Below are 24,473 nucleotides of genomic sequence, written 5' to 3' on the forward strand. Positions count from 1 at the left end.
ATCCACCCATTGGTCCCTTCCGCACCATGTCATTTGATTGGTGAAGTAGTTTGCACTGCAGTCACCGCGAGGAGTGTAGCAACGTGAACTGTCAGACACAGACGGTGTACTTGACATGGAGAGGTATCCGTAAGTTGTCTTGTCTTTTTTTTGTTTTTGTTAGCAATTTGGAGGAGACTAGACAAAATAGCACCCGGTACATTCATTGCCTTTGGCAAGCTAGCATGTCACCTATGTATAAATAGCGCGCATACTATCTGGATAGAGCAAGGTTAATTGGGCTGTCTATAGCTAACGTTAGCTAATTTAGATAATGGGCATTTCCATGTAAAACGCCCCATGATTCACGAGCACTAACGGGAAGTTCATTAGAGCATTTGGTGTCAAATGAAAGCTAAGAGTCTATATATATATATATATATATATATATATATATTTTTTTTTTCTCTATGAAATGTCATTCTGTTACCAAATACGTAACCGAATGACTGCAACTAAATTGTCTACTATGGGAACTCATAGAAGTCACAACTCCGTTGGGTCACCTTCTACTGTACTGTCATATAGTTATGCTCAGGTCATAACTGTTTTCTTTATCGGTCTGTCGTGTGGTGGTCAACGCAAACGTGTGAAACAAGTCTTAACAGTCTCTCGCTGTCTTCCTCTCGCGAGCTCTTCATTTTTGTCTCTTGTCTGTCTTCTCTCTCCAGTTAATGTCATCTCTCGTAGCTCTTATGGAGACCTACCCATGAGCCCCCTCTATCCATTAGCTGTAACCAGCACTCTCACCCTCTGAGAACTGACGGACACCCGGGTGTCCATGGACGTTGGAATATAGTTGAAATTTGGTCAATCCAAATCTGTACCAATCATCAACGTCTGAAAGTTTGGACAGTATAGTGGATACAACCAGAGTAGAATGTAGGTCCGTATGTATATTACAGTAGAGCCCACTACAGTACAGTATAATTTACTGTAATGAACTACTGTGCTGTACTGTGATGTCCGAACTTGTGAAACATAGATGTCTATGCTTGATCCAGACCACCCAAATTTGGTCTTGTTTTGGAGCGGAGCTCATTAGAAGTGGCAGTGTGCGAATCCTCATACTAACATACTTAATAGTTTGCAAAACAATGTTTTATAGTATGCAACATTTTTTTTAAAGTACTCAATGCGTCATATAAAGTGAGATTATATGATATAATGTGAGTGCCATTCGTTAATTTTGGTACAGCGTGTCAGATCATCTGATTATCAGCTGTTGTCAAAGACGAGTGAATTCTACTAGATCAAACGTAGAAATGAGTGTGCAGTTTAAGTATGCAGTACGCTTGTATGGGTATTTTGACAGGGCTAGTGTGTAGAAAGGAGGATGTACACTACCGTTCAAAAGTTTGGGGTCACTTGGTTAGAGCCAGTTTGCGCTGTTCTGTGAAGGAAGTAGTACACAACGTTGTACGAGATAAACAGTTTCTTGGCAAATTCTCGCATGGAATAGCATTCATCAGAACAGGAATAGACTGACGCGTTTCAGAAGAAAGTACTTTGTTTCTGGCCGTGCTGAGCCTATAATCGAACCCACAAATGCTGATGCTCCAGATACTCAACTAGTCTAAAGAAGGCCAGTTTTATTGCTTCTTTAATCAGAACAACAGTTTTCAGCTGTGCTAACATAATTGCAAAAGGGTTTTCTGATGATAAATTAGCCTTTTAAAATGATCAACTCGGATTATCTAACACAACGTGCCATTGGAACACAGGAGTGATAGTTGCTCATAATGGGCCTCTGTACACCTATGTAGATATTCCATTCAAAATCAGCCGTTTCCAGCTACAATCGTCATTTACAACAATAACAATATCTACTCTGTATTTCTGATCAATTTTATGTTATTTTAATGGACAAAAAAATTAGCTTTTTTTTCAAAAACAAGGACATTTCTAAGTGACCCCAAACCTTTGAATGGTAGTGTACACATTTTCGACCTTTGTGTACCTGTTCAGGATACATCGCCATGAAGCGAATTACATTCAACTTTATACATTTCTCTACAGTACAGATCAGAGACCCATGGTGTCATTCTGTTACCATTATTCTGTTACTGGGTGTTTATCCACTTCACTCACTGTAGTTCAATAACCAGACTATATTTTTTTAAACTCAAAGGTGTCATATACGGTAGCTAACTTTTCTGCAGACATCTTTAAATCTTAATTCCGAGTACATATTTAACCAAGTTATTGCAAAACGTGGTCACACAAAACTGAGGGAGATTTTACCATCGTTCTGTTACGAAACTTTACATTTGCACTGCTCTTCAAGTAAATGTCGTTTTCAAAAATCTGTGGGAGTTGTTAATTAGGCCTAGTCCTCGAGTTGTATGGTTTGTGTAACTTTGCAATCAATGTTTTTTTGTTTGGCATACTTTTAAAGTAAAAAATCAGTCTGTTACCATGGAATTGCCCTTATCCCAGGGCATAAAATGAACACCTGCCAAATGCGGTTTGATTTAGGTATTGGTGGGTAAGACGGTCTATTTCACCAGCCACTTTGGCGGGTGGTCAATTTTCAGGGCTTTACAGTGAATTACATTTCTGAATAAAAATAGTTAAGGCAAGTTGAGCACATGTGAGTTGCAATTTATTGAAGAAAAATGCTGCGGTAGATGTTTTCAAAGTATGTCTTCTGTTTTGATTGAGAGATGCTAATCGCACAAAGAAATACAAATTCTATATCCCACATCACGCACCAACACTGCCTGGCAGGAGAGCTGTACGCTCTGAGTGAAGTGCTGATAGATTCATTTTTGGAGGTGCTGCACAGAGGCATAAAAGTTGTTGGTGTAATTTAGTCTAAAGTCTACAAAGTGAGACTTTGTACTCGCTTCTTGGCTATTTATATTGTTTTGTTCACAAGCTCAGTTATTTTTCCATGTTAGTTTGAGTGTGCTGATAGTGAAGAGATGCCCAAATCTCACACGCTGACGCATTATACTAATTCAGTGACCCCGTTACCTTGGTAACCTCTTGTCATTAAAGGGGCAGCTGAACATTTTGTATCTGATATTTTGGTTAAAAGACTCGGTCACAAAAAAAAATAATTACATTTAGAAACATACCACATTATTTCTTACTACGTAATAATATATTTCTTGCTTTTAGAAACATTACAAGGCATGGTCATCCATTTTGTTTTAATGTAATTATGGCAAGAGAGCGAGAGAATACTTAAGTTCACACAGGACACCAGATAAGACAGGAGAATCTCACCAGATAGGACAGACTGACCCTAGCCCCCCGGCAAATAGATTATTGCAGCATAGATACTGGAGGCTGAGAGGGTCAGGGGACACTGGCCCTATCTGACGATATCCCCGGACAGGGACAACCAGGCAGGATATAACCCCACCCACTTCGCCAAGGCACAGACCCCACACCACTATATCAATAGACCACCAACTTACTACCCTGAGACAAGGCTGAGTATAGCCTACGAAGATCTCCTCCACCGCACAAGCCCGAGGGGGCGCAAAACCGGACAGAAGATCACATCAGTAGCTCAACTCACTCAAGTCGAGTATAGCGGGGAAAAAGCCTGTTACAACGTGACACAACCCTCCTAGGGGCGGCATGGGAGAGCACTAGTAAGCTAGTGACTCAGCCCCCGTAAAAGGCTTAGAGGCAGAGAATCCCAGTGGCGAGAGGGGAGCCAGCCAGGCAGAGACGGCAAGGGCGGTTCATCACTCCAGTGCCTTACCGTTCACCTTCGCCAACCCAGGGCCAGACTACACTCAATCATAGGACCTACTCAGTAAAGACTTAAACGCAGACTCTCTTGACCTTTCTCACATGGATAGGTAGACAATTCCATGAAAATTGAGCTCTATAGGAGAAAGCCCTGCCTTCAGCTGTTTGCCTAGAAATTCTAGGGACAATAAGGGGGCCTGCATCTTGTGACCATAGCGTGCGGGTAGGGACACTAAGTATGTGGACACCTCTTCAAATTGGTGTATTCGGCTATTTCAGCTACACCGGTTGCTGACCGGTGAATAAAATCGAGCACACAGCCATGCATTCTCCATAAACAAACTTTGGCAGTAGAATGGCTCGTACTAAAGAGCTCAGTGGCTTGCAACGTGGCACCGTCATAGGATGCCACCTTGCCAATAAGTCAGTTCATCAAATTTCTACCCATCTAGAGCTGCCCCGGTCAACTGTTAGTGGCGTCACTGTGAAGTGGAAACGACAAGGAGCAACAACGGCTCAGACGTGAAGTGGTGGGCCACACAAGCTCACAGAACGGGACTGCCGAGTGAGGAAGCGCATGGCGCGTAAACATCATCTGTCCTCAGTTCCAACGCTCACCACCGACTTCTAAACTGCCTCTGGAAGCAATGTCAGCACAATAACTGTTCGATGGGAGCTTCATGAAATGTGTTTCCATGGCCGAGCAGCCACACACAAGCCTAAGGTTACCAAGTGCAATGCCAAGCATCAGCTGGAGTGGTGTAGAGGTCACTCCCATGCACAAAGCGAGGTCCATACAGAAATTGTTTGTCGAGATCGATGTGGAAGGACTTGACTGGCCTGCACAGAGCCCTGACCTCAACCCCATCGAACACCTTTGGGATGAGTTGGAACACTGTCTGCGAGCCGGGCCTAATCGCCCAACAACAATGACGGGTAGGCCGTCATTGTAAATAAGAATTTGTTCTTAACTGACTTCCCTAGTTAAATAAATGTTCAATAAAATAAATAATAAAACCTTGTTAATGCTCATTGCTGCGGGGACTTGCTTCCATTCAGCCATCTTCCAACATCTCGTGGAAAGCCTTCCCAGGCTGTTATAGCAGCAAAGGGGGGACCAACTCCATATTAATGCCCATGACTTTGGAATGAGATGCTCGAGCAGGTGTCCACATACACTATGTGACCAAAAAGTATGTTCAGCAGGATCAAATTGGAGACATTGGTAGGAGCAAGTCCAGTAAAACCTTGGAATCAGCCCTAGCCTTAACAGGAAGCCAGTGTAGAGGCTATAGCGCTGGAGTAATATGGTCTAGTTATTTGGTTCTAGTGCTAAACACGGCTGCTACAATTGACTAACTGAAGTGTATTTAGTGCTGTAGCCGGAAAGTAGAGCATTGCAGTAGTCTAATCTAGAAGTGACACAAGCATGGATTTGTTTTTCGGTGTAATTTTTGATGTTTTAATGTTACGAAGTTGAAGAAATGCTGCCCTTGAAATATTCTTTATATGTTCGTCAAAAGAGATCAGGGTCCAGAGTGAAGTCAGGGGTCCTTCGCAGTTTTTATTTGAGATGACTTTACAACCATCAAGATTAATTGTCTGATCAAACAGCAGATCTCTTTTTGTTTTTTTGGGACCTAAAGCTTACACTGTCAAAGGTTGCATTAGGCTACAAAGTACCTACTAGCTAACTGATAGACTGTGGGTTGCATTTGGTGTGTGTTTTACCAGTTACCCATCTAACTTCTACCTAGTATTTACACGGTAGTTACATATGTTGTCAAAGTCATTGGTACCACATTTTCTGGTTGTTGTCAGTGGATAAATGTAGACTTTGTTGTTATCTAGCTATCTTAATGTTCAGTTTTGAGGAACATGCGTGTGAAAAAAATACTAAATTGTTTTACTTCTGCAGACTTTTTTGTTTTCAGAAATGTTTCAATGGTGTAAGACCTTGTCATTACTGCTGTTTTTAGGGACTCTAAATTGAAATTGTAGTAGTTGACTGACCTCCATGTATTTTCTGTTTTCAGTGACTGGTAGTGACACCAGCAACCCCCTTCAGCGTGGCCAGCCATGAGAGCTGCTATCTGAGGACTTACGCCACCACCGCCACTATGAAGGTCCCTGCCAACCTCAATATTTCCTATGGGGACATGGATCCCCCTGACACCCCTTCCACCATGTCCATTGACAAGCTCTTCCCAGCACTCCTGGAGTGCTTTGGGATCATCTTGTGTGGCTACATTGCTGGTCGAGCAAACATCATCACATCCACACAGGCCAAAGGATTGGGGAACTTTGTGTCCAAGTTTGCCCTCCCAGCATTGCTCTTTAAGAACATGGTACTGTTGGACTTTGGCAATGTCATCTGGCCATTTTTGTGGAGTATTCTCATCGCCAAAGTGTCTGTGTTTTTCATTGTGTGTGTGATTACACTACTGGTTGCCAGTCCCGACACTCGCTTCAGCAAAGCTGGTCTCTTCTCAATCTTTGCTACTCAAAGCAATGACTTTGCTTTGGGATATCCTATTGGTGAGTGTTGTGTTCTTCTTTCCATCCTTTCAGTTTCACTCCACTCGATGAAGGAAAAAGGAAACCACACACTGCTCTTGATAGTATCACTGATCTTTAATAAGCTTATCGGTCATTTTATTAAAGATCAGTGTTACTATCGAGAGCAGTGTGCGGTCTCCTTTTTCTATCATCTTGTTCCTCTGTTACCATGCACCTGCAGAAAAGGTCGCTCAGATGTGCCTTTTTGAATTTTGAGTTTCGCTCCACTTAAAATTTGAGAGCCTCCTCCTGGCAGAACCTCAGAACAAAGGAAGTTGATGTCTTTTATACTTTAAATCTTATTTGGTTGGTTTGTGACACAGATTTTGATTCACTCTGCTCTCCTCCCTAAAATATACCTTCCTAAACTGTACCTTTTTCAAATTATTTTTTTTAAATATATTTTTTATTTTTTACAGTTGAGGCCTTGTATAAGAACACCCACCCGGAGTACCTACAGTACATCTACCTGGTGGCCCCAGTGTCTCTCATGCTTCTCAACCCAATTGGCTTTGCCTTCTGTGAGATCCAGAAGTGGAGGGACCAGAGAGACCGGCAGCAGAACAAACTCCACATAGTGGGTGTGGTCATCCTTCAAGTTCTGAAGAACCCCATCGTCTTCATGGTTGTTATTGGCATCATCTTCCACTTCATCCTGGCCCAGAAGATCCCTGCTTTCATGGAGCAGTTTGTGGACGGCCTGGCCAACTCTTTTGGAGGAGCGGCCCTGTTCTACTTGGGCCTCTCCATGGTGGGCCAGTTGGGAAAGCTCACCAGGTCTACTGTTGTAGCCCTGATCCTGCTCATCACTGCAAAACTGTGAGTGTTTTGGGGTGGATTTAGGAGGGATTGTTTGAGAATGTTAGGGTAGATTATTACACGTGTACAGTATAATGGCCTTTAAAATATATATATATATATATATATTTATTATTATTATTATTATTATTATTATTATTATTATTTTTTTTTTTGACCTATTACTGACTTAAACTGTGATATAATTTCATATTCATATAGGCCTGCAGTTCATATATGTTCATCCTGTTCTTAAAGCGTTAGGTCCTGACACTGTATAATTACAACTAAGACCACACCTGCTTGTTATTACATTTTTGTGTTGGTGTAATGTCATGCAGGTCTGGGCCTGTCAGAGAGCTGTCAACATGTTATTGACTCAGAACTAACCCTAGATCCATATAGGTCTGTCACACACACAAGGGAACCGTAGGCTCATGACTACCATTGTATTACCAACATTCTTCAATGCTGGCACCCACCCACATTTCAGTGTTTTGACCTGCAGAACATTATTGTCAAGGGTTAGGAGAAGAAATAGTCTCTTTCTTCTCGCCTGATGATTCATTGTAAAGGAATACAGTGTTTCTCTTGTAAACCTTTAGTAACTTTAAATAACATGTTTTTTTGTGGGGTTTTTTTCCTTCTGGAGGTTGGTGATGCCGTTGATCTGTCGAGAAATGGTGGAGCTACTGTATGCCGACCACACCAACTCTGGTCTCAACCAATCCAGTCTCTCCAACTATGCCTTCCTCTATGGAGTCTTCCCTACCGCTCCCAGTGTGGCCATCTATGCTGCTCACTATAACATGGAGCTACAAGTTGTAAGTCATCAACCCTCTCCTGTATGGATAGAAATTAGGGATGCACCGATATGAAATGTTTTACCGATATCCGATATCCCCCCCCCCCCCCCCCCCCCCCCCCCCAAAAAAAAAAACAAACGATACCGATATTTATTTTTAATATTTGTGGCCTTTTAAACATTCTAGTACAGTTAAATAATTTAAACACACACTGACCAACAAGTTATTTTGTTGGCATTTATGTCCCCATTACCAGTAAAACATAATCAAAACCTATTTCTTTCACTTACTGGCTGTGCTGTTTCGTTGTTTATTTGTTCATTCTCAACCAGGATTTCATCATACATGTCAAGCAGTGAAGTTCCAGCTGTGTCTGTCCGTGGCGCCTCTTCCTCCGTGCGCACTGTCACTGTGTCCGTTTCTATCTTGTCCAGCTGTGTCTGTAACATTTCACATTAAACCCTGTTTCTTGTCTGCATCGAAGTAGCGGTCCTTATACCTAGAGGCTCAGAGAGAATGCCACCAAATCGCTTGTTCACTGCCTCTAGTAGAGTACTTTTCCAAGTTAACCCGACGGTCTGTGTCGGCAGTTTGGTTGAGAAGGCATTTCAAAGCCAACGACCGAGGGTATCACGTCTGCTGCAGATACAGTTGATGAGCTTATTTCTCCAGTCAGTTGTTCAAATGGAGCCAGGAGTGTTCAGGTTTCAAACATGTTCTCAAGTGCCATTTGAAATGGCAGCAGCCGTATGAGAACAAGCACATTCTTGAACATGCAACACGGCTTTCCTGAGTACGGAATCCTTGTCGACCCACTGTGCTGTCAGACTCTATGCTTATGGGGCTGACATAGCAAGTAGCTACAATACTGTGTAACTCTGGTAGGGCAACATTTGAAAAATAGCGCCTACTTGGTAGTGTTTACCGGTGCTCGACCAGTTGGCAAAAGCCAACATCATCTACGACAGAGATCCGTTAATTGTCAAGGGCAATGAATTACATTATCTTGGCATTTAATGGATTTCGCCTTTTGAGTTGTCACGCTGAAATATTCTTACCCTTTCAAATAACTGCTCGACTTGTTGACTGCTCGATCCACACAGCAGACATTGTGGGCTAGGTTAGGAATGCTGTGTGGCACATGTAGCTCTATATTTCTTGTGGCGTCATTACGTCATCTACCTATGTTATATAGGTACAGCATGAATGTCAGCTTTGACATCATTTTTACACATCGGGCCAATGTTGTCATTTTTCGCTAATATCGTCCGTTTCTGATATGCTTACCGATTTAAAATAATAATATATATTATTATTTTATGTCATGCATCCCTAATAGAAATGTATGCCATAGGAAGGCATTGACAGTGTCATAATTGTTTTCTAACAGGTTACCTCGGGGATGGTACTAAGCACATTCCTCTCAGCTCCCATAATGTATGTTTCTGCTTGGTTGCTGACAATACCATGGATGGACCCTAAGCCATTGATGGATTCACTGCAGAATGTCAGCTTTAATGTCAGCATCATCAGCTTAGTTACACTGGTGAGTTGTTGACTGCCTCCCCACCATTATGAATGATCATTAACTGTAGTCTTTATCTCCTGACTGGCTTTGTGCTGGTTAGCCTATTCTATTTCAGACAGGGTGGTCGGATTTCAGGAAATTATAAGCCCCAAGCACAGTACTGTGTTGATTTGTACTAAAGTGTCTTTGTACCTAATGCCATTTATATTGTGGAATTCGGGGACAGTAGTATTAGGTGATACTGTTTAGGCTGGGCTACATCAACTCTGTATTGACAAAGGGATACAATGATATGGAAAAGCGCAGGAAGTCTATGAAGGGCAGGGATGGGGATGTGACTTGAAACCAAGCAGTTCAAAGTCATCAGCAGGATGTCTCTGTCTGGTGCCAATGATATGATACGTGAGACTTACTTCCTCCTATCATGTGACCTCGGTTTCACTTCTGTAACGAACCGGGAACACATTGCTAGTAAAAATCTGATGGTGTAAAAATGACTTTATAAATACATTTGATTTGGGATTGTTTATTTTCTGTTCCTGTTCCCATTCGACTGGCCATTTAATTTTTTTTTCTAGACTGGCGTCAATCTTTTTTATATACTGTGATAGAATTGCACTGATTTGCTCTAGAATGCATGTGGTATTGTGATATGGGTTTATGAAATTGCAATTCCGGTTTACATGAAGACGTATGGTATCGTTTTCTGTATGGTTTGTGTAGACGAGCATATCTAGTTTGAGGTCTTTTTGTTACAGGTTTGGACCGTAACCGTCATGTTCCTGAGTAAGAAGTTCAAGAGACTACCTCACATGTTCACCCTCAACCTGTTCCTGGCACAGGCAAGGCTTTTGAACATCTGTTACTTTTCACAAAAACATTCTTCAACTGACACATTGTATGTCCAAGGAATAATGTTGAACATGTCATATTGTCCATAGTAGAAAGTTGTGTAAAAGTTGTCATTGATTGTTGCTTTCTATTTGACGTGTGCCTCTCCGTGCGTCCAGATTCTGGCTTGTGTCGGCATGATCCTGTGGAACTTTGTCGTGCGCCAAGACAGCTTCATTGGACACGTGTTGACGTTCACACTGTTGTACGGCTCACTGTACAGTACTTACGTGTGGCCAGGTATGTCCGTCACCCGCACGACCATCGACTTTATACCACCACCATTCTCTCCTACAGTATGCTGTTGTGTTGCATGTTTGACCTGCTGTGATTCGAAAGGAAAAAGGGTGAACGGTGCGGCGTCTGGCGACGATGATGATCTCGAGCTAGAGTGCGCGTTGTGGTGTTTTCAGGTCTGATAGCGTTTTCCCTTGTGCTGATGAAGAGGGGTGGTGAGCTGAAGGTTGCGCCAGGCTTCCTGGTGATTGCAGGCTGGGGGTGAGTCATGATTTTATTTATTTTTTCCCCCACTGAAGTAATGAAATAGCTGGAAACCAAGGGACCTTTTTTGTTTGTTGAATCTGCTGCTCAAACATGGTCCTTATCTGATGCCAACAGAGTCCCAGGCCTTGTGGCAGCAGTGCTCCTCATAACTGGGAAGAGGATGCCTGACACTATCGACTCGGCGTTCTTCTACGGGACACCCCAGGTGAGACGGACTGGGGAAAGTAGACATTCAGAATCGCCTCTCGTAGAACATGACTTCATCATCCTGACCTTCCGTCTTTTTGACTTCCGCAGAACATCTGCACCTCAGTTGTGCTTGCCTTCAGCATAGTGCTGAGTGGGGGCTCATTGATGGGCCTCAGTCGAGGCACATGGGATTCGAAGTACCAGGTCCTGGAGAGAGACTCTCTGTTGGGCACTACTGAGGATCTGAGGCCCCAGAGTTGCCCCGATACCCAAACTATCCCAGATATGTTGGAGCCAGGCAGAGCCAGAAGCATCAACCAAGGTATACTTGCGTTAGCAGGATTTATGACATGTATATTACAGTAGACTTGTTAATGAAGTGTGTGATGCTGATCAAATGTATCCTCTGTGTGTGTTGTCAGAGTGCCATATGTGTGACTGTGCTCCGTCCCAGCCCATGCCTGATATGATTGTCAGCACAAACAAAAATGACGCGCTTCTCATCGAGCCAGGTAGTGATTTTTAAGAAACCTCCTAACCTACATCCCTCTAGTCTTCATTTGAATTCGTTGTGTCAGATACCTCCTCTTCCTGTAGACAAATGATATCGTTAAACCAAGGGCAAGGAGTTTCCCTGGTCAGGACGGGTGGTCAGACCAGGAAATACTCCTTGCCCCAGTTATCCCCACACAAATGTCACGCTTAGTTTAGTTAAGTGATTCATTTGAAACCATGTCATTACCCCGTGGGTCACCAGCCATGTCTGCTCTGTGGCCTTCCTCAGGTCAGCGTGGGACTGGCTGTGAGTCCACGGGCTGTCTCCTAGCCCAGGAGGAGCAGCAGAGGCAGCTAGCAGACAGACAGGTGGCCCGCCACGTGCTCCTATGCCTGCTACTGACCGTCAGCCTATTAGCTGTGAGTGACTCAGCATCACACAAAGCTCCCTCAGGATAAGATGCAACCTAATTGGTTGGGATGTTGCTCAAGGGTCAGTTAATGTAGTGATGAAATGTTGTGCTCGAGTTATTATGCCATTACCTCACAGCTAGGCCTAACTTATGCAACACAGCCTGTTGATTTAGTTTTACCCCTGTCCTGCCCTTCAGTTTTTGGGCTAGTATGATGATCCCTGTTTGACTGCATGTCTCTCTCCACGCTTTTAGAACCTGTCCAGCTGCCTGTGGTGGCTGTTTAATCGCGTTCCTGGGAGACTCTACTTAGAGCTGCAGTTCTTCTGTGCTGTGATCAACTATGGACAGGTACAATAGGCCTGGCCTAGACATAATGGCATTAACAACTGCTCTATTCATTTTAATGGTGGTGTTTACATATCTGTGTTTTCTGTCCTCAGGGCTTCATCTCATTCGGGATTTTTGGTCTGGACAAACATCTGATAATACTGCCATTTAAAAAGAGGTAAGTGGTTCCCTGACTTGCATTTCATAGGATCTAGTAGTAAGCTGTGTGTTGAATAAGACGCCTTGACATGTATTTTTGTGCAGGATGTCCAGTCTGTGGCATAGTATGAAGCCAGAGGAGCAGCCTCAACTGGTTGTGTCTGACGACATCATGATGACCTGCACTCAATTCACCAAATACCACAAAGAGCAGTGTGTCCGGGACATTGTCCAGAAGAAGAGGTCAGGGTCCACTTTGCTTATGATTTGACCATCTGGCATAGTTTTTGTATACCCATTGATCATCCCTAATATAAATTATTTTTTTTCATGGCTTTTGGTCCATGGGTTGTGTTCTCTCTTGCTTTTGTCTGTGCGCCATCTTCCTCCTCCTGTCTATCTGCTCCCTCCTCTCCCTCTCTTTCTGTCGTTCCTATTGGCCCTGGTAGCTGTGGGGAGTGCCTAACTGGCCTGTTGGTGAATCTGTCCTCCGACACACAGGTGTGGGGAGAGGATGGTGGCGGACACTTTTCTTGGCAGTGAGCTGGTGGAGTGGCTGTTGCAGGTGGGTCTGTCACAGGACCGAGGAGAGGCGCTGCTCTACGGTGGCCGACTGCAGCAGGGTGGGGTTCTCCAGCACATCACCCAGGAGTACGGCTTCCAAGATGACGAGCTGCACTACCGCTTCACAGCGTAAGGTGGGCCCTGGGCAGGCCCCGTCTCAAGGGCTCTCCTGAGGCACAGGATGACAGAGGTCGGCTACCTACCTACCAAACCAGGTCTCTACCTACCTAGCAGTAATAACCAATAGAGGTGAATTGAAGAGTGCTGCTTTTTGAAATACTCACTGTTTTGCACATGGGAAATATGCAGTCATAACAAGCATTGAGCACTTGTTTGTTTTCTTTTGAACTGTCCGTTGTAATATGTTTGTGTGGTACCGTATGCATAACGAGATTTAAGTTTTCCAAGGAGGCAGATCTAATAATGAATAATCTTGCATTATCATCTCAAGTTGTACAGACTAGCTTGTATACCATGAGGCTGATTCAACGTTTTTTTATTTAGTTCGAATGACAAGAATGGTATTTGTCAATGTGACTTCAGGTATTACAAATAGAATCATGTAATGTTGCTGTGTATTCTAAATATCCTTAATTTGGCCATTTATTTAGAACTTGAAAATAGGATACGGCAGCTAGATATATTTTGAATCATGTAGATAGAACGGTGTCAAATGTTTATGGATGCAGACTTGTCTGCTGAGGCAGAATTGTGGTTTTGGTTTTGACTTAATGACTTTAATGATTGTTGGCCAGGAAATATACATTTCTGATCAGCTATCTTTTGGGATTTCTAAATACACAATTACATTTCAGGTTGTTGGGAGAAAAGGAGTACAATACCAAATGTGCCAGATTAAATGTCATCTGTATTATGTGTTATTTTGGAGCGATGTTACTTTGTCCTTTTAATGGGGTTGTGCTTATTACTGTTGCTAATAAGGTAATTAAGTCATGTATTCACCTTGTTTGGCATTATGAATGTTTGAATGATGGTTTGTCAATGTATTTTATTTTTCCCATGTCACTTGACTGAGAATATACGGAGTCATGTACTTTGAAGCCAACTAATGCTGCATGTTCCTCCGATTCCCAGCCTGTTATGAAAGGGAAAAAAAGTATTGCACCTCTGGTTTACGCAATTCCTTTTATACTGGTTTAAAACAGAACTGGTGGATACATGTTGTGGTAACGTTTGGCTCTATCTTTAGGCCTTTTCAGGGGGTTTCCAGATGCCTGACGGCAGTGGTGTTAATATCGTGAATTTGTCCTGTTCTTTTACTTTAAATAAGCCTATGTTAATCACTCAGTAAACAGCTCAAAGGTCAAACGAAAGGCAACTCTCTCCTCAACCGCTCTAGTATTACTGTTTGGTTGAATATAATACTTGTTTTAAAAATATAAAACAAGGATTTTAAAGAAAATGACAGGCTGTAACCATGACCCAGATGTATTAATACTTTTTACTGATGAGCAGCAATTTGTGAAACTACCATTTACTGTTACAATGTAGTGAAATGATTGCATGCTGGGGATTGATCTTGAAACAACCCCTTGTCATTCCAATATGAAAGATCCCACTAAATGTTACTGTACACGCTCAGTTCTTCCTGGCTTGAGTTAGAAAACAGGTGCACAACTGAAGTCGGGTCTTCCATACCACTTGATAAAAGTTTCTCCATCTCAGCCATCTTCTCCTTTTCTAACACTCTCATATTCTGCATGATCTTCTTTCCTTTGTCCTAAAAAAAAATAAAATGATACATTTAAAACAAATATTTGCTTAATCTTTAAAGGGTTAAGATGTATAGATTAGGAAAAAGGTTCTGTACCTTGGTGCTGTCAATGATTGCAGCCACCACCTCGTGTTTGATAAACAGTGGATGTTTGCGATCTGGCTTGCTCTGGAAACGGGGTATCTTCTTCACAGGGTCATCAGGGCCATAACAGGGCGAGCTAGTTTGCTTCAACTGTTTAATGTCTTTCACAAAGATGAAAGGTTTGAAAACAGACCTGTTGGGTAAGAAAGGACCCTTTAATATACAGCGATTTGCATAAACTTTAGATGGAACAATAACATGGCTAGGTAGGGTGTTTGAGCGGTGGCCAGCTACATACTGTACCTCTCAGGGTCAGGTGTTCCAGTGAAGTAGTGCACCCCTGGCAGGGTGGAGTCTGTTGGTACGACAGACACCATGCTTCCTGTTGTCATGAACATCCCCTCCATGTTGATGCCACTCTCCTTGTCCCTCAGGATTTCCATCATTGTCTCAGCTGTGATGTGTCCTAAATACTCAAAAGTAATTCATTGTAAATGGTTTGTCATCCTATATGAGGGCTCTCCGACCCTGTTCCTGGAGAGCTACCGTCCTGTGGGTTTTCGCTACAAACCTAATTTGGCGCACCTGATTTGAATAATTAGCTGGTTGATAAGTTGGTAGCTCTCCAGAAAAAAGGGTTGGAGAGCCCTGTCCTATATGGATTCACTATTCAGTTTTGATTCAAATCTGATCAAACCCATTTTCTTTCTACACTTGACACAAGACAACTAATCCCTAAAGCAAAGGCCTACATCTACATATTTAACTCACCTTTACTTCGCTCTAGTAGGTTCCGTCCTTCGCAGTATCTGCTGCCAGACGCCTCTATTCTGGCTGTAGTCATGAAAGAGTACGTCTCAGCAAAACTGAACGGGGCCTTCCCATCCCACCAGCCATGGCTCTTGGCATACTCCCTCATCCCAGGGTGTTCCTTGTCTATCTTGGTTGTTATGGAGTACTGATTGGAGATATTACGATATCCATCTAGAGGAGGATCAAAAACAACATTAAAAACTGTTATTGCTCTGCAAGTTCACAAGTTGGGCAAACTTAAACCCTGATAGCTTAAATGTACCTCCCACTTTCTCTGCTGCCCAGTACTTCCCAGACGTCTCCATCACCCAGGCCTCAGTCCTGTCGGAGATGAGGAAGCTGTTGTGGTAGGTAAAGCCAGACTGGTCCTCCATGCAGTTTCCTCCCTGGCCATATTTCTCCAGCAGCTCAGCAATAACATCCACAGCCTTCTGAGCAGTCTCTGCTCTCTCCAGACCAAGTCTGCAAAGACAAAACCATCACATTGATGTGTCCCCATTATTTGCTTTACAGTGCAATGCATTTTTATTTTACAAGCAATTATTAGTTGAAGAATGACAAACTACAGACAGGAACAGATATGTAATGATGTATGAATCAGCTGGCAGATATTCACCTGACAAAATCCATGCCAAGAAGGGCCTCCTCATCCTCAGCACTCTCTCTGCCCCAAACTGCCTCATTTCCGATGCACACCTGATGCTCGTTAGCCCCCATCTCAGCCCCCCACAACCAGGCTGGTCTGCTAAGCACAACCGCATTGGTATGGGCTGCCTGCTCAATTTCGATGTACGTGCACTACTCCGAGGAGCAAGACAGAAAGGGGACACAGCTGTCATTGTGTACCTACTGAGTGTAAGACAGGTGACATTTTCACATCACTACAATATACATGTTGAAAACATGTACAGAGGAGGTCTTAAAGACTTACTTCAACTTTTTCTCCTGCATTGTAGTCTCTTGCAGGGAAGTAGACCACCTCCTGGACCTCATCACAGGGCCTGTCGGAGTTCTTTCCGAAGACGATGCGCTGTCCCTGGGTGGCAGGGGGCAGAGCCACAAAGGTGTCACAGGAAGATGGGTACATTCTGGTGGGCAGAAAGAATTCAGCAACCAAACCAACCCACTGGGCAAATAACGTTATTTCAACGTGGGCATTTTGGTAATATCTGGTTGAGGCGTTGATCAATACGATTTCTACATTTATTCACCCACTCAAAAAGACAATGTTGAATTCCCATGTTGAATATCCTTTCAACCATCTAAAAGCACAACTAAATTCCATTGGAAAAACAATGTCCGATTTTTGGTTTAGTTGTCGTCTAAATGTGTTATCACTGCGCTTTCAACCATTTAAAAGCACAACAAAGTTCAAATGGGAATGCAATGTCAGATATGTTCTATTTATACAACTTAATGTAGTCTGGGTAGCCATTTGATTAGCTGTTCAGGAGTATTATGGATTGGGGGTAGAAGCTGTTTAGAAGCCTCTTGGACATAGACTCGGTGCTCCGGTACTGCTTGCCGTGCGGTAGCAGAGAGAACGGTCTATGACTAGGGTGGCTGGAGTCTTTGACAATTTGACACCGCCTGGTATAGAGGTCCTGGATGGCAGGAAGCTTGGCCCCAGTTATGTACTGGGCCGTACACACTACCTTCTGTAGTGCCTTGTGGTCGGAGGCCGAGCAGTTGCCATACCAGGCAGTGATGCAACCCGTCAGGATGCTCTCGATGGTGCAGCTGTAAAACCTTATGAGGATCTGAGGACCCATGCCAAATCTTTTCAGTCTCCTGAGGGGAAATAGGTTTTGTAGTTTCCTCTTCACGACTGTCTTGGTGTGCTTGGTCCATGTTAGTTTGTTGGTGATGTGGACGCCAAGGAACTTGAAGCTCTCAACCTGCTCTACTACAGGCCCGTCGATGAGAATAGGGGCGTGCTCGGTCCTCCTTTTCCTGTAGTCCACAATCATCTCCTTTGTCTTGATCACGTTGAGGGAGAGGTTGTTGTCTGTGCACCACACGGTCAGGTCTCTGACCTCCTCCCTATAGGCTGTCTCATTGTTGTCGGTGATCAGGTCTACTGTTGCGTCATCAGCAAACTTAATGATGGTGTTGGAGTCGTGCCTGGCCATGCAGTCATGAGTGAACAGGGAGTACAGGAGGAGACTGAGCACGCACCCCTGAGTGGCCCCCGTGTTGAGGATCAGCGTGGCAGATGTGTTGTTACCTATTCTTACCACCTGGGGGCGGCCCGTCAGGAAGTTCAGGATCCAGTTGCAGAGGGAGTTGTTTAGTCCCAGGGTCCTTAGCTTAGTGATGAGCTTTGAGGGCACACGGTGTTGAACGCTGAGCTGTAATCAATGAATAGCATTCTCACATAGGTGTTCATTTTGTCCAGGTGGGAAAGGGCAGTGTTGAGTGCAATAGAGATTGCATCATCTGTGGATCTGTTGGTGCTGGATGCAAATTGGTCTAGGGTTTCTGGGATAATGGTGTTGATGTGAGTCATGACCTGCCATTCAAAGCATTTCACTACAGACGTGAGTGCTACAGGTTGGTGGTCATTTAGGCAGGTTACCTTAGTATTCCTGGGCACAAGGACTATGGTGGTCTGCTTGAAACATGTTGGTATTACAGACTCAAACAGGGAGAGGTTGAAAATGTCAGTAAAGACACTTGCCAGTTGGTCAGCGCATGCTCAGAGTACACGTCCTGGTAATCCATCTGGCCCTGCAGCCTTGTAAATGTTGACCTGTTTAAAGGTCAGTTGCAGTAGGCTAACCTCAAAATGTGGCCATGGATGTGTAACTAATTTTAAGGTTGAATAAATTCTGTCACGTTAGTTTAGAAGACAGCCTTAACTGTATTACTAAAGTATTACTGAATTGTGTTTGGTTGACAATGCAGCCAAATATCCTAATTTAAAGAGTATCTAATGCTTGGATAGAGACACTGGCTTAAATGTATTATTTAACTTTTAGTTTTGGTTTGGTTGGAGACGTAATTATTTATTTTTTACATTTTATTTTACCTTTATTTAACTAGGCAAGTCAGTTAAGAACAAATTCTTATTTACAATGACGGCCTCCTGCGGGGACGGGGGCTGGGATTAAAAATCAAATATAAAGATGAATCCAATATATATTTGTTCACTTGTCGACAAGTAAATAGGCTATTTACTGTACTGCAAAAGTGGAATTGAATTGTGTTTGGTGGAAAACGCAACAAAATATCAACATTTGAAGGAGATGTATCTTTGGCTTTAATTCCAGTTTGTCTTCAAATCAATAATTGATGTTGGATTCACGTCTCCATCTCAACCAAGAATCAAAGTTAAAGAACAGGACTAAATCAGATCAACCTTTATTTAAAGTATCCCATTAAAGATACCAATAAAGTTAGGGTTGGGAATTGCCAGGGACCTCACGATACGATATTATCACGATAGTTAGGTGCCAATATGATATGTATTGCGATTCGATACTGTGATTTTTTTGCAATTCAATATTCCAAATATATTGCTCACTATACAGTATGTCTGCTGCTGAGGGACAAGAAAGCCCTAGAAAACGAGTTTAGATCAGTCCTGGAAATAAGTGCTTTAAAAAAAATTTACTCCCTATTTAAAAAGAAGATGGAGAACAAGCTATGAAGGAGAAAATACTGGGGTTTTGGTGCAGGTACAGCCAACAAGCGCAAAAATAATATTGCGGATGCGGATATGTAACTATCGATTTTTTCCCCATTTTTCCCCATTCACTAAATAAGCTGTATATCAACTCTCCAATATACAGTAGGAGGTGCTGACGGTAGATATAATGTTGAATATCTGACGTTGTTTAAAAAGGTACAAATTCAACATATTTTATATGTGTCTATGTTAAAAATGTGTTGAAATTATGACATAATCCTGTGGTTGAAATTTCACCCGCAAAACAACAGGTTACATTAATGACATTTAGATTCCACGACACAATACGTTGACAAATTCCAATGAGATAACTGATTCAACCAGTTTGTGCCCAGCGGCAAGCTACTGGGACGAAAGGCTATTTACAAAGAACACACTATGATAAAATACGCAGAAATGGTTGATGATTTTACAAAATGAACAAACAAAGCACTTGACCATACACTGGACATTGCCTGTCTAATGTGCCATCTGAAATAATCTGCTGATTTCAACTAGGCATGTTAACATTACCTGTCACCGCAGTCAAGTAGCGGATCACAAATTGTAGCCGAGAATTGAAATGTTTTAAGTATCCCCCTGATTCATTAAACTATAAACTTTCGTCCTTACTTTCACTTTTATTTCAATCTTTACCAGATTTCACAAGTGCGCACAATTAATGTTGTGACTGCCTCACTGTACGTCAGAGGTCACGCACTCAGAGAGCTGACTCGGAAGAAGATTTGAATGACCTTGTTTTGGGTGTTTCCACTAGTTACCACAGTCACAAATTAATAATATCGTAAAAATGAATGAAAACAATTTTTTTATTTTTGCTCTTAATTCATGGTTAGGCATAAGATCCACAGTGTGGTTAATATTAGGGTTAAGTTGAAATCACATTTTAAGAAGAATAAATTCTACAAATATGCGGGGTTTATCACTTTGTGGCTGTGGTAACTAGTAACGAGAGTTTTGTTTTTGTCAGGACGAGTTTGACAACATTTCGCATTTAATCCCCTAGCTAGCGAACTAATATTCTTCAATCATGGGGAAGTCTTTTGCTAATTTTATGTGCAAGAAAGATTTTCACCCTGCATCTAAGTCAAATATAAAAAAGGTAAGTGGCAAATCTTTGGTATAGATTTGCTCACCAGGAAGTAACTAGCTTGGTTAGCTAACTGACGTATATAACCTCATTTGGATTTAGCAAGCTAACAGTTATCTAGCTAGCTGAAGAAAATGTATTTACAATTTGAACGTATCACATCTAGATGTTATTTACTTATACGAATAATGATCTCTAGCTAGCTACTATAGGCATATAGTTTCGTTAAATCAGTAAGCTAACATTGGCAAGCCAGTATGACGCTAGCTAGCTAACAAATCAAATTGTACGTTATTGGTCACATACACATGGTTAGCAGATTTTAATGCGAGTGTAGAGAAATGCTTGTGCTTCTAGTACCGACAATCCAGTAATATCTAACAAGTAATCTAACAATTCCACAACTACCTAATACACACAAATCTAAAGGGATGGAATAAGAATATGTACATATAAATATGTGGATTAGCAATGACCGAGCAGCGTAGGCAAGATGCAATAGATAATATAAAATACAGTATTAACATGAGATGAGTATGTAAGATATGTAAACATTATTACAGTGGCCTCTGCAGTGGCCTCAGCGCCCTCTGCTGTTTCCTGAAGTCCACAATCATCTCCTTTGTTTTGTTGATGTTGAGTGAGATGTTCCTGACACCACACTCTGAGTGCCCCCACCTCCTCCCTGTAGGTTGTCTAGTCGTTGTTGGTAATCAAGCCCACTACTGTTGTGTCGTCTGCAAACTTGATGATTGAGTTGGAGGCGTGCATGGCCACGCAGTCATGGGTGAACAGGGAGTACAGGAGGGGGGCTGAGCACACACCCTTGTGGGGCCCCAGTGTTGAGGATCAGCGAAGTGGAGTTGTTTCCGACCTTCACCACCTGGGGGCTAACAACAGTTATTGACTAGCACATTAGCTAGCTAACTACATTATGTAACATTCAGAAAGATAGCTAGCTAGCTATGTCCCATAGATACAGTGCGTTTACTAGGATACAAATATGACTTGGCTATTCTCAATGTTATCCATTTTACCATTGTACAGGTATGGATAGCAGAGCAGAAATTAACATTCGAGAAGAAGAAGCAGGAGGACCTCATGAATTCTTACCTAAAAGAACAAGACACCTACAACAACAGGTGGGTTACAGATATTCCTGAGGATCTGTGGCTGCATAACATGATCCGGATACTTGGATCTCAATTATGCCTTTACATAGGACCTCTTATTAGTCTCTCATTATTTAACCACTGGAAGTTGGTGTACTTGTCATATAAATGTATACCTAAATTTTGTATTGTGTAAAATCACAGCTCTAATTGATCACATAACCGATTGAAACCCGTTGTCTGACGTTTCGGCTGTTAAAACCTTTCTCCTTAGACTGTTGATGGGAGATGATCGTGTGAAAAATGGTCTCAACTTCATGTATGAAGCGCCACCTGGGGCAGACAAAGGTAACTACATCAATCCTGGTTCTGCTCCTTTAGATGGGCATTTTTTCACCATACAAAACAAACCATATGACTTTCCACTGATCTCTGCTCTCTTTTCTCACGCACTCTCCACTCCACTGAGAAGAAGAGACCAAAGAGGTAAGCACCTCATGTTTAAAATCCCTCTCTTGTTTAGAGGCTTCTCTAAGAAAGCCTTCTCTAAGAAAGCATTAATACACTGAACAAAAATAAACAACATGTACATTGGTCTCATTTTTCATGAGCTGAAATAAAAGATCCCCACATTTTTTCATATGCACAAAAATATTTTTACTCCACCAAATTTTGTGCACAAATTTGTTTTACATATCTGTTAGTGAGCATTTCTAATTTGCCAAGATAATCCATCTACCTGACTAGTGTGGCATATCAAGAAGCTGATTAAACAGCATGGTCATTACTAAAGGTCGACCGATTATGATTTTTCCATGCCGATACCGATTATTGGAGGACCAAAAAAGGCAGATACTGATTAATCGGCCAATTTATAAAAAATAAAATAAAAATGTTTTTATTTGTAATAATGACAATTACAACAATACTGAATGAACACTTACTTTAACTTAATATAATACATCAATAAAATAAATTTACCCTCAAGTAAATAATGAAACATGTTCAATTTGGTTTAAATAATGCAAAAACAAAGTGTTGGAGAAGAAAGTAAAAGTGCCATGTAAGAAAGCTAACGTTTAAGTTCCTTGCTCAGAACATGAGAACATATGAAAGCTGGTGGTTCCTTTTAACATGAGTCTTCAATATTCCCAGGTAAGAAGTTTTAGGTTGTAGTTATTATAGCACTATTTCTCTCTATACCAGTTGTATTTCATTAACCTTTGACTATTGGATGTTCTTATAGGCACTTTAGTGTTGCCAGTGTAACAGTATAGCTTCCGTCCCTCTCCTCGCTCCTACCTGGGCTCGAACCAGGAACACAACGACAACAGCCACCCTCGAAGCAGCGTTACCCATGCAGAGCAAGGGGAACAACCACTCCAAGTCTCAAAGCGAGTGACGTTTGAAACGCTATTAGCGGGGTGCGTGCTAACTAGCTGGCCAATTCACATCGGTTACACCAGCCTAATCTCGAGAGTTGATAGGCTTGAAGTCATAAACAGCTGCTGGCAAACTCACAAAAGTGCTGTTTGAATGAATGCTTACGAGCCTGCAGCTGCCAACTGTCGCTCAGTCAGACTGCTCTATCAAATCATAGACCTAGTTATAACATGATAACACACAAAAATACGAGCCTTAGGTCATTAATATGTTCGAATCCGGAAACTATCATCTCGAAAACAAAACGTTTATTATTTCAGTGAAAAACGGAACCGTTCCGTATTTTATCTAACGGGTGGCATCCATAAGTCTAAATATTCCTGTTACATTGCACAACCTTCAATGTTATGTCATAATTACGTAAAATTCTGGCAAATTGGGCGGCCCAAACTGTTGCATATACCCTGACTCTGCGCGCAATGAACGCAAGAGAAATGACACAATTTCACCTGGTTAATATTGCCTGCTAACCTGGATTTCTTTTAGCTAAATATGCAGGTTTAAAAATATACTTCTGTGTTGATTTTAAGAAAGACATTGATATTTATGTACACATTGGAGCAACGATACGCACCGCATCGATTATATGCAACGCAGGACACGCTAGATAAACTTGTAATATCATCAACCATGTGTAGTTAACTAGTGATTGATTGATTGTTTTTTATAAGATAAGTTTAATGCTAGCTAGCAACTTAACTTGGCTTACTGCATTCGTGTAACAGGCAGTCTCCTCGTGGAGTGCAATGTAAGCAGGTGGTTAGAGCGTTGGACTAGTTAACTGTAAGGTTGCAAGATTGAATCCCCCGAGCTGACAAGGTGCTCAGGAGTATTTCTGTCTGCAATAAAGCCCTTCTGTGAGGAACAACACATTCTGATTGGCTGGATCTGTCTCCCCAGTGGGTGGACCTGGCTCCCAAGTGGGTGGGCCCATGCCCTCCCAGGTCCACCCATGGCTGCGCCCCTGCCCAGTCATGTGAAATCCATAGATTAGGGCCTAATGAATTTATTATAATTGACTGATTTCCTTCTATGGACTGTAACTTAGTAAAATCTTTGAAATTGTTCCATGTTGTGTTTAGATTTTTGTTCATTTATACTCTGGTAAATGTTGTAGATTTAAAGGCAAAAAGGTGTAGGTTTATTATTCAAATCACATTTTATTGGTCACATACACATGGTTAGCAGATGTTAATGCGAGTGTGGCAAAATGCTTGTGCTTCTAGTTCCAACAGTGCAGCAATATCTAACATGTAATCTAACAATTCCACAACAACTGCCTAATACACACATCTAAGTAAAGGAATATGTACAAATAAATATATGGATGAGCAATGACAGAGCGCCATAAACAAGATGCAATAGATGGTATCAAATACAGTATATACATATGAGATGAGTGATGCAAGATATGTAAGCATATCTTATTAATGTTCTATACGTTGTGTCTTCTCTTATAGGAAGGTGAATCAGAATACAAGTTTGAGTGGCAAAAGACGGCCCCTCGAGAGAAGTAAGT

General features: G+C 42.1%; 3 protein-coding genes across 6 annotated transcripts in view; 2 read left to right on the top strand and 1 right to left on the bottom strand.

Moving 5' to 3' along the window:
• On the top strand, positions 1-14,761 carry LOC110501441 (lysosomal cholesterol signaling protein). 4 transcript variants are annotated; one of them, XM_036958797.2, is made up of 16 exons: positions 1-129; positions 5,787-6,288; positions 6,729-7,128; positions 7,760-7,931; positions 9,304-9,459; positions 10,200-10,283; positions 10,452-10,572; positions 10,746-10,830; positions 10,951-11,041; positions 11,134-11,347; positions 11,448-11,537; positions 11,810-11,940; positions 12,189-12,284; positions 12,377-12,441; positions 12,528-12,665; positions 12,924-14,761. In XM_036958797.2, the coding sequence occupies exons 2-16, from the start codon at positions 5,871-5,873 to the stop codon at positions 13,117-13,119; spliced, it is 2,457 nt and encodes an 818-aa protein (XP_036814692.2). In that variant the 5' UTR covers positions 1-129; positions 5,787-5,870; the 3' UTR covers positions 13,120-14,761. The 4 variants fall into 4 exon arrangements, with proteins under 4 accessions (XP_036814692.2, XP_036814694.2, XP_090071719.1 ...); XM_036958799.2 differs by having other exon boundaries at positions 10-129; positions 12,872-14,761; XM_090215593.1 differs by having other exon boundaries at positions 29-123; positions 12,872-14,761.
• Positions 14,430-20,059, bottom strand: LOC110501444 (secernin-3). Its single transcript, XM_021579011.3, has 8 exons — positions 19,823-20,059; positions 16,550-16,706; positions 16,235-16,416; positions 15,881-16,080; positions 15,577-15,789; positions 15,109-15,271; positions 14,818-14,998; positions 14,430-14,727 (listed from the first exon to the last, which is right to left on the bottom strand). The coding sequence occupies exons 2-8, from the start codon at positions 16,703-16,705 to the stop codon at positions 14,566-14,568; spliced, it is 1,257 nt and encodes a 418-aa protein (XP_021434686.3). The 5' UTR covers position 16,706; positions 19,823-20,059; the 3' UTR covers positions 14,430-14,565.
• Positions 19,976-24,473, top strand: part of cirsr (corepressor of RBPJ and splicing regulator) — a 12,131-nt gene continuing 7,633 nt past the window's right edge. The window contains exons 1-5 of the mRNA XM_021579009.3: positions 19,976-20,411; positions 21,447-21,541; positions 21,786-21,859; positions 21,984-21,997; positions 24,415-24,467. Of these exons, the coding sequence (XP_021434684.3) occupies positions 20,340-20,411; positions 21,447-21,541; positions 21,786-21,859; positions 21,984-21,997; positions 24,415-24,467 (308 nt within the window). The 5' untranslated portion in view covers positions 19,976-20,339. The remainder of the gene's footprint in view (positions 20,412-21,446; positions 21,542-21,785; positions 21,860-21,983; positions 21,998-24,414; positions 24,468-24,473) is intronic.

This window comes from Oncorhynchus mykiss, chromosome 22 (genome assembly GCF_057628025.1).
Source record: "Oncorhynchus mykiss isolate SJ-2025 chromosome 22, ASM5762802v1, whole genome shotgun sequence".
NCBI lineage: Eukaryota > Metazoa > Chordata > Actinopteri > Salmoniformes > Salmonidae > Oncorhynchus > Oncorhynchus mykiss.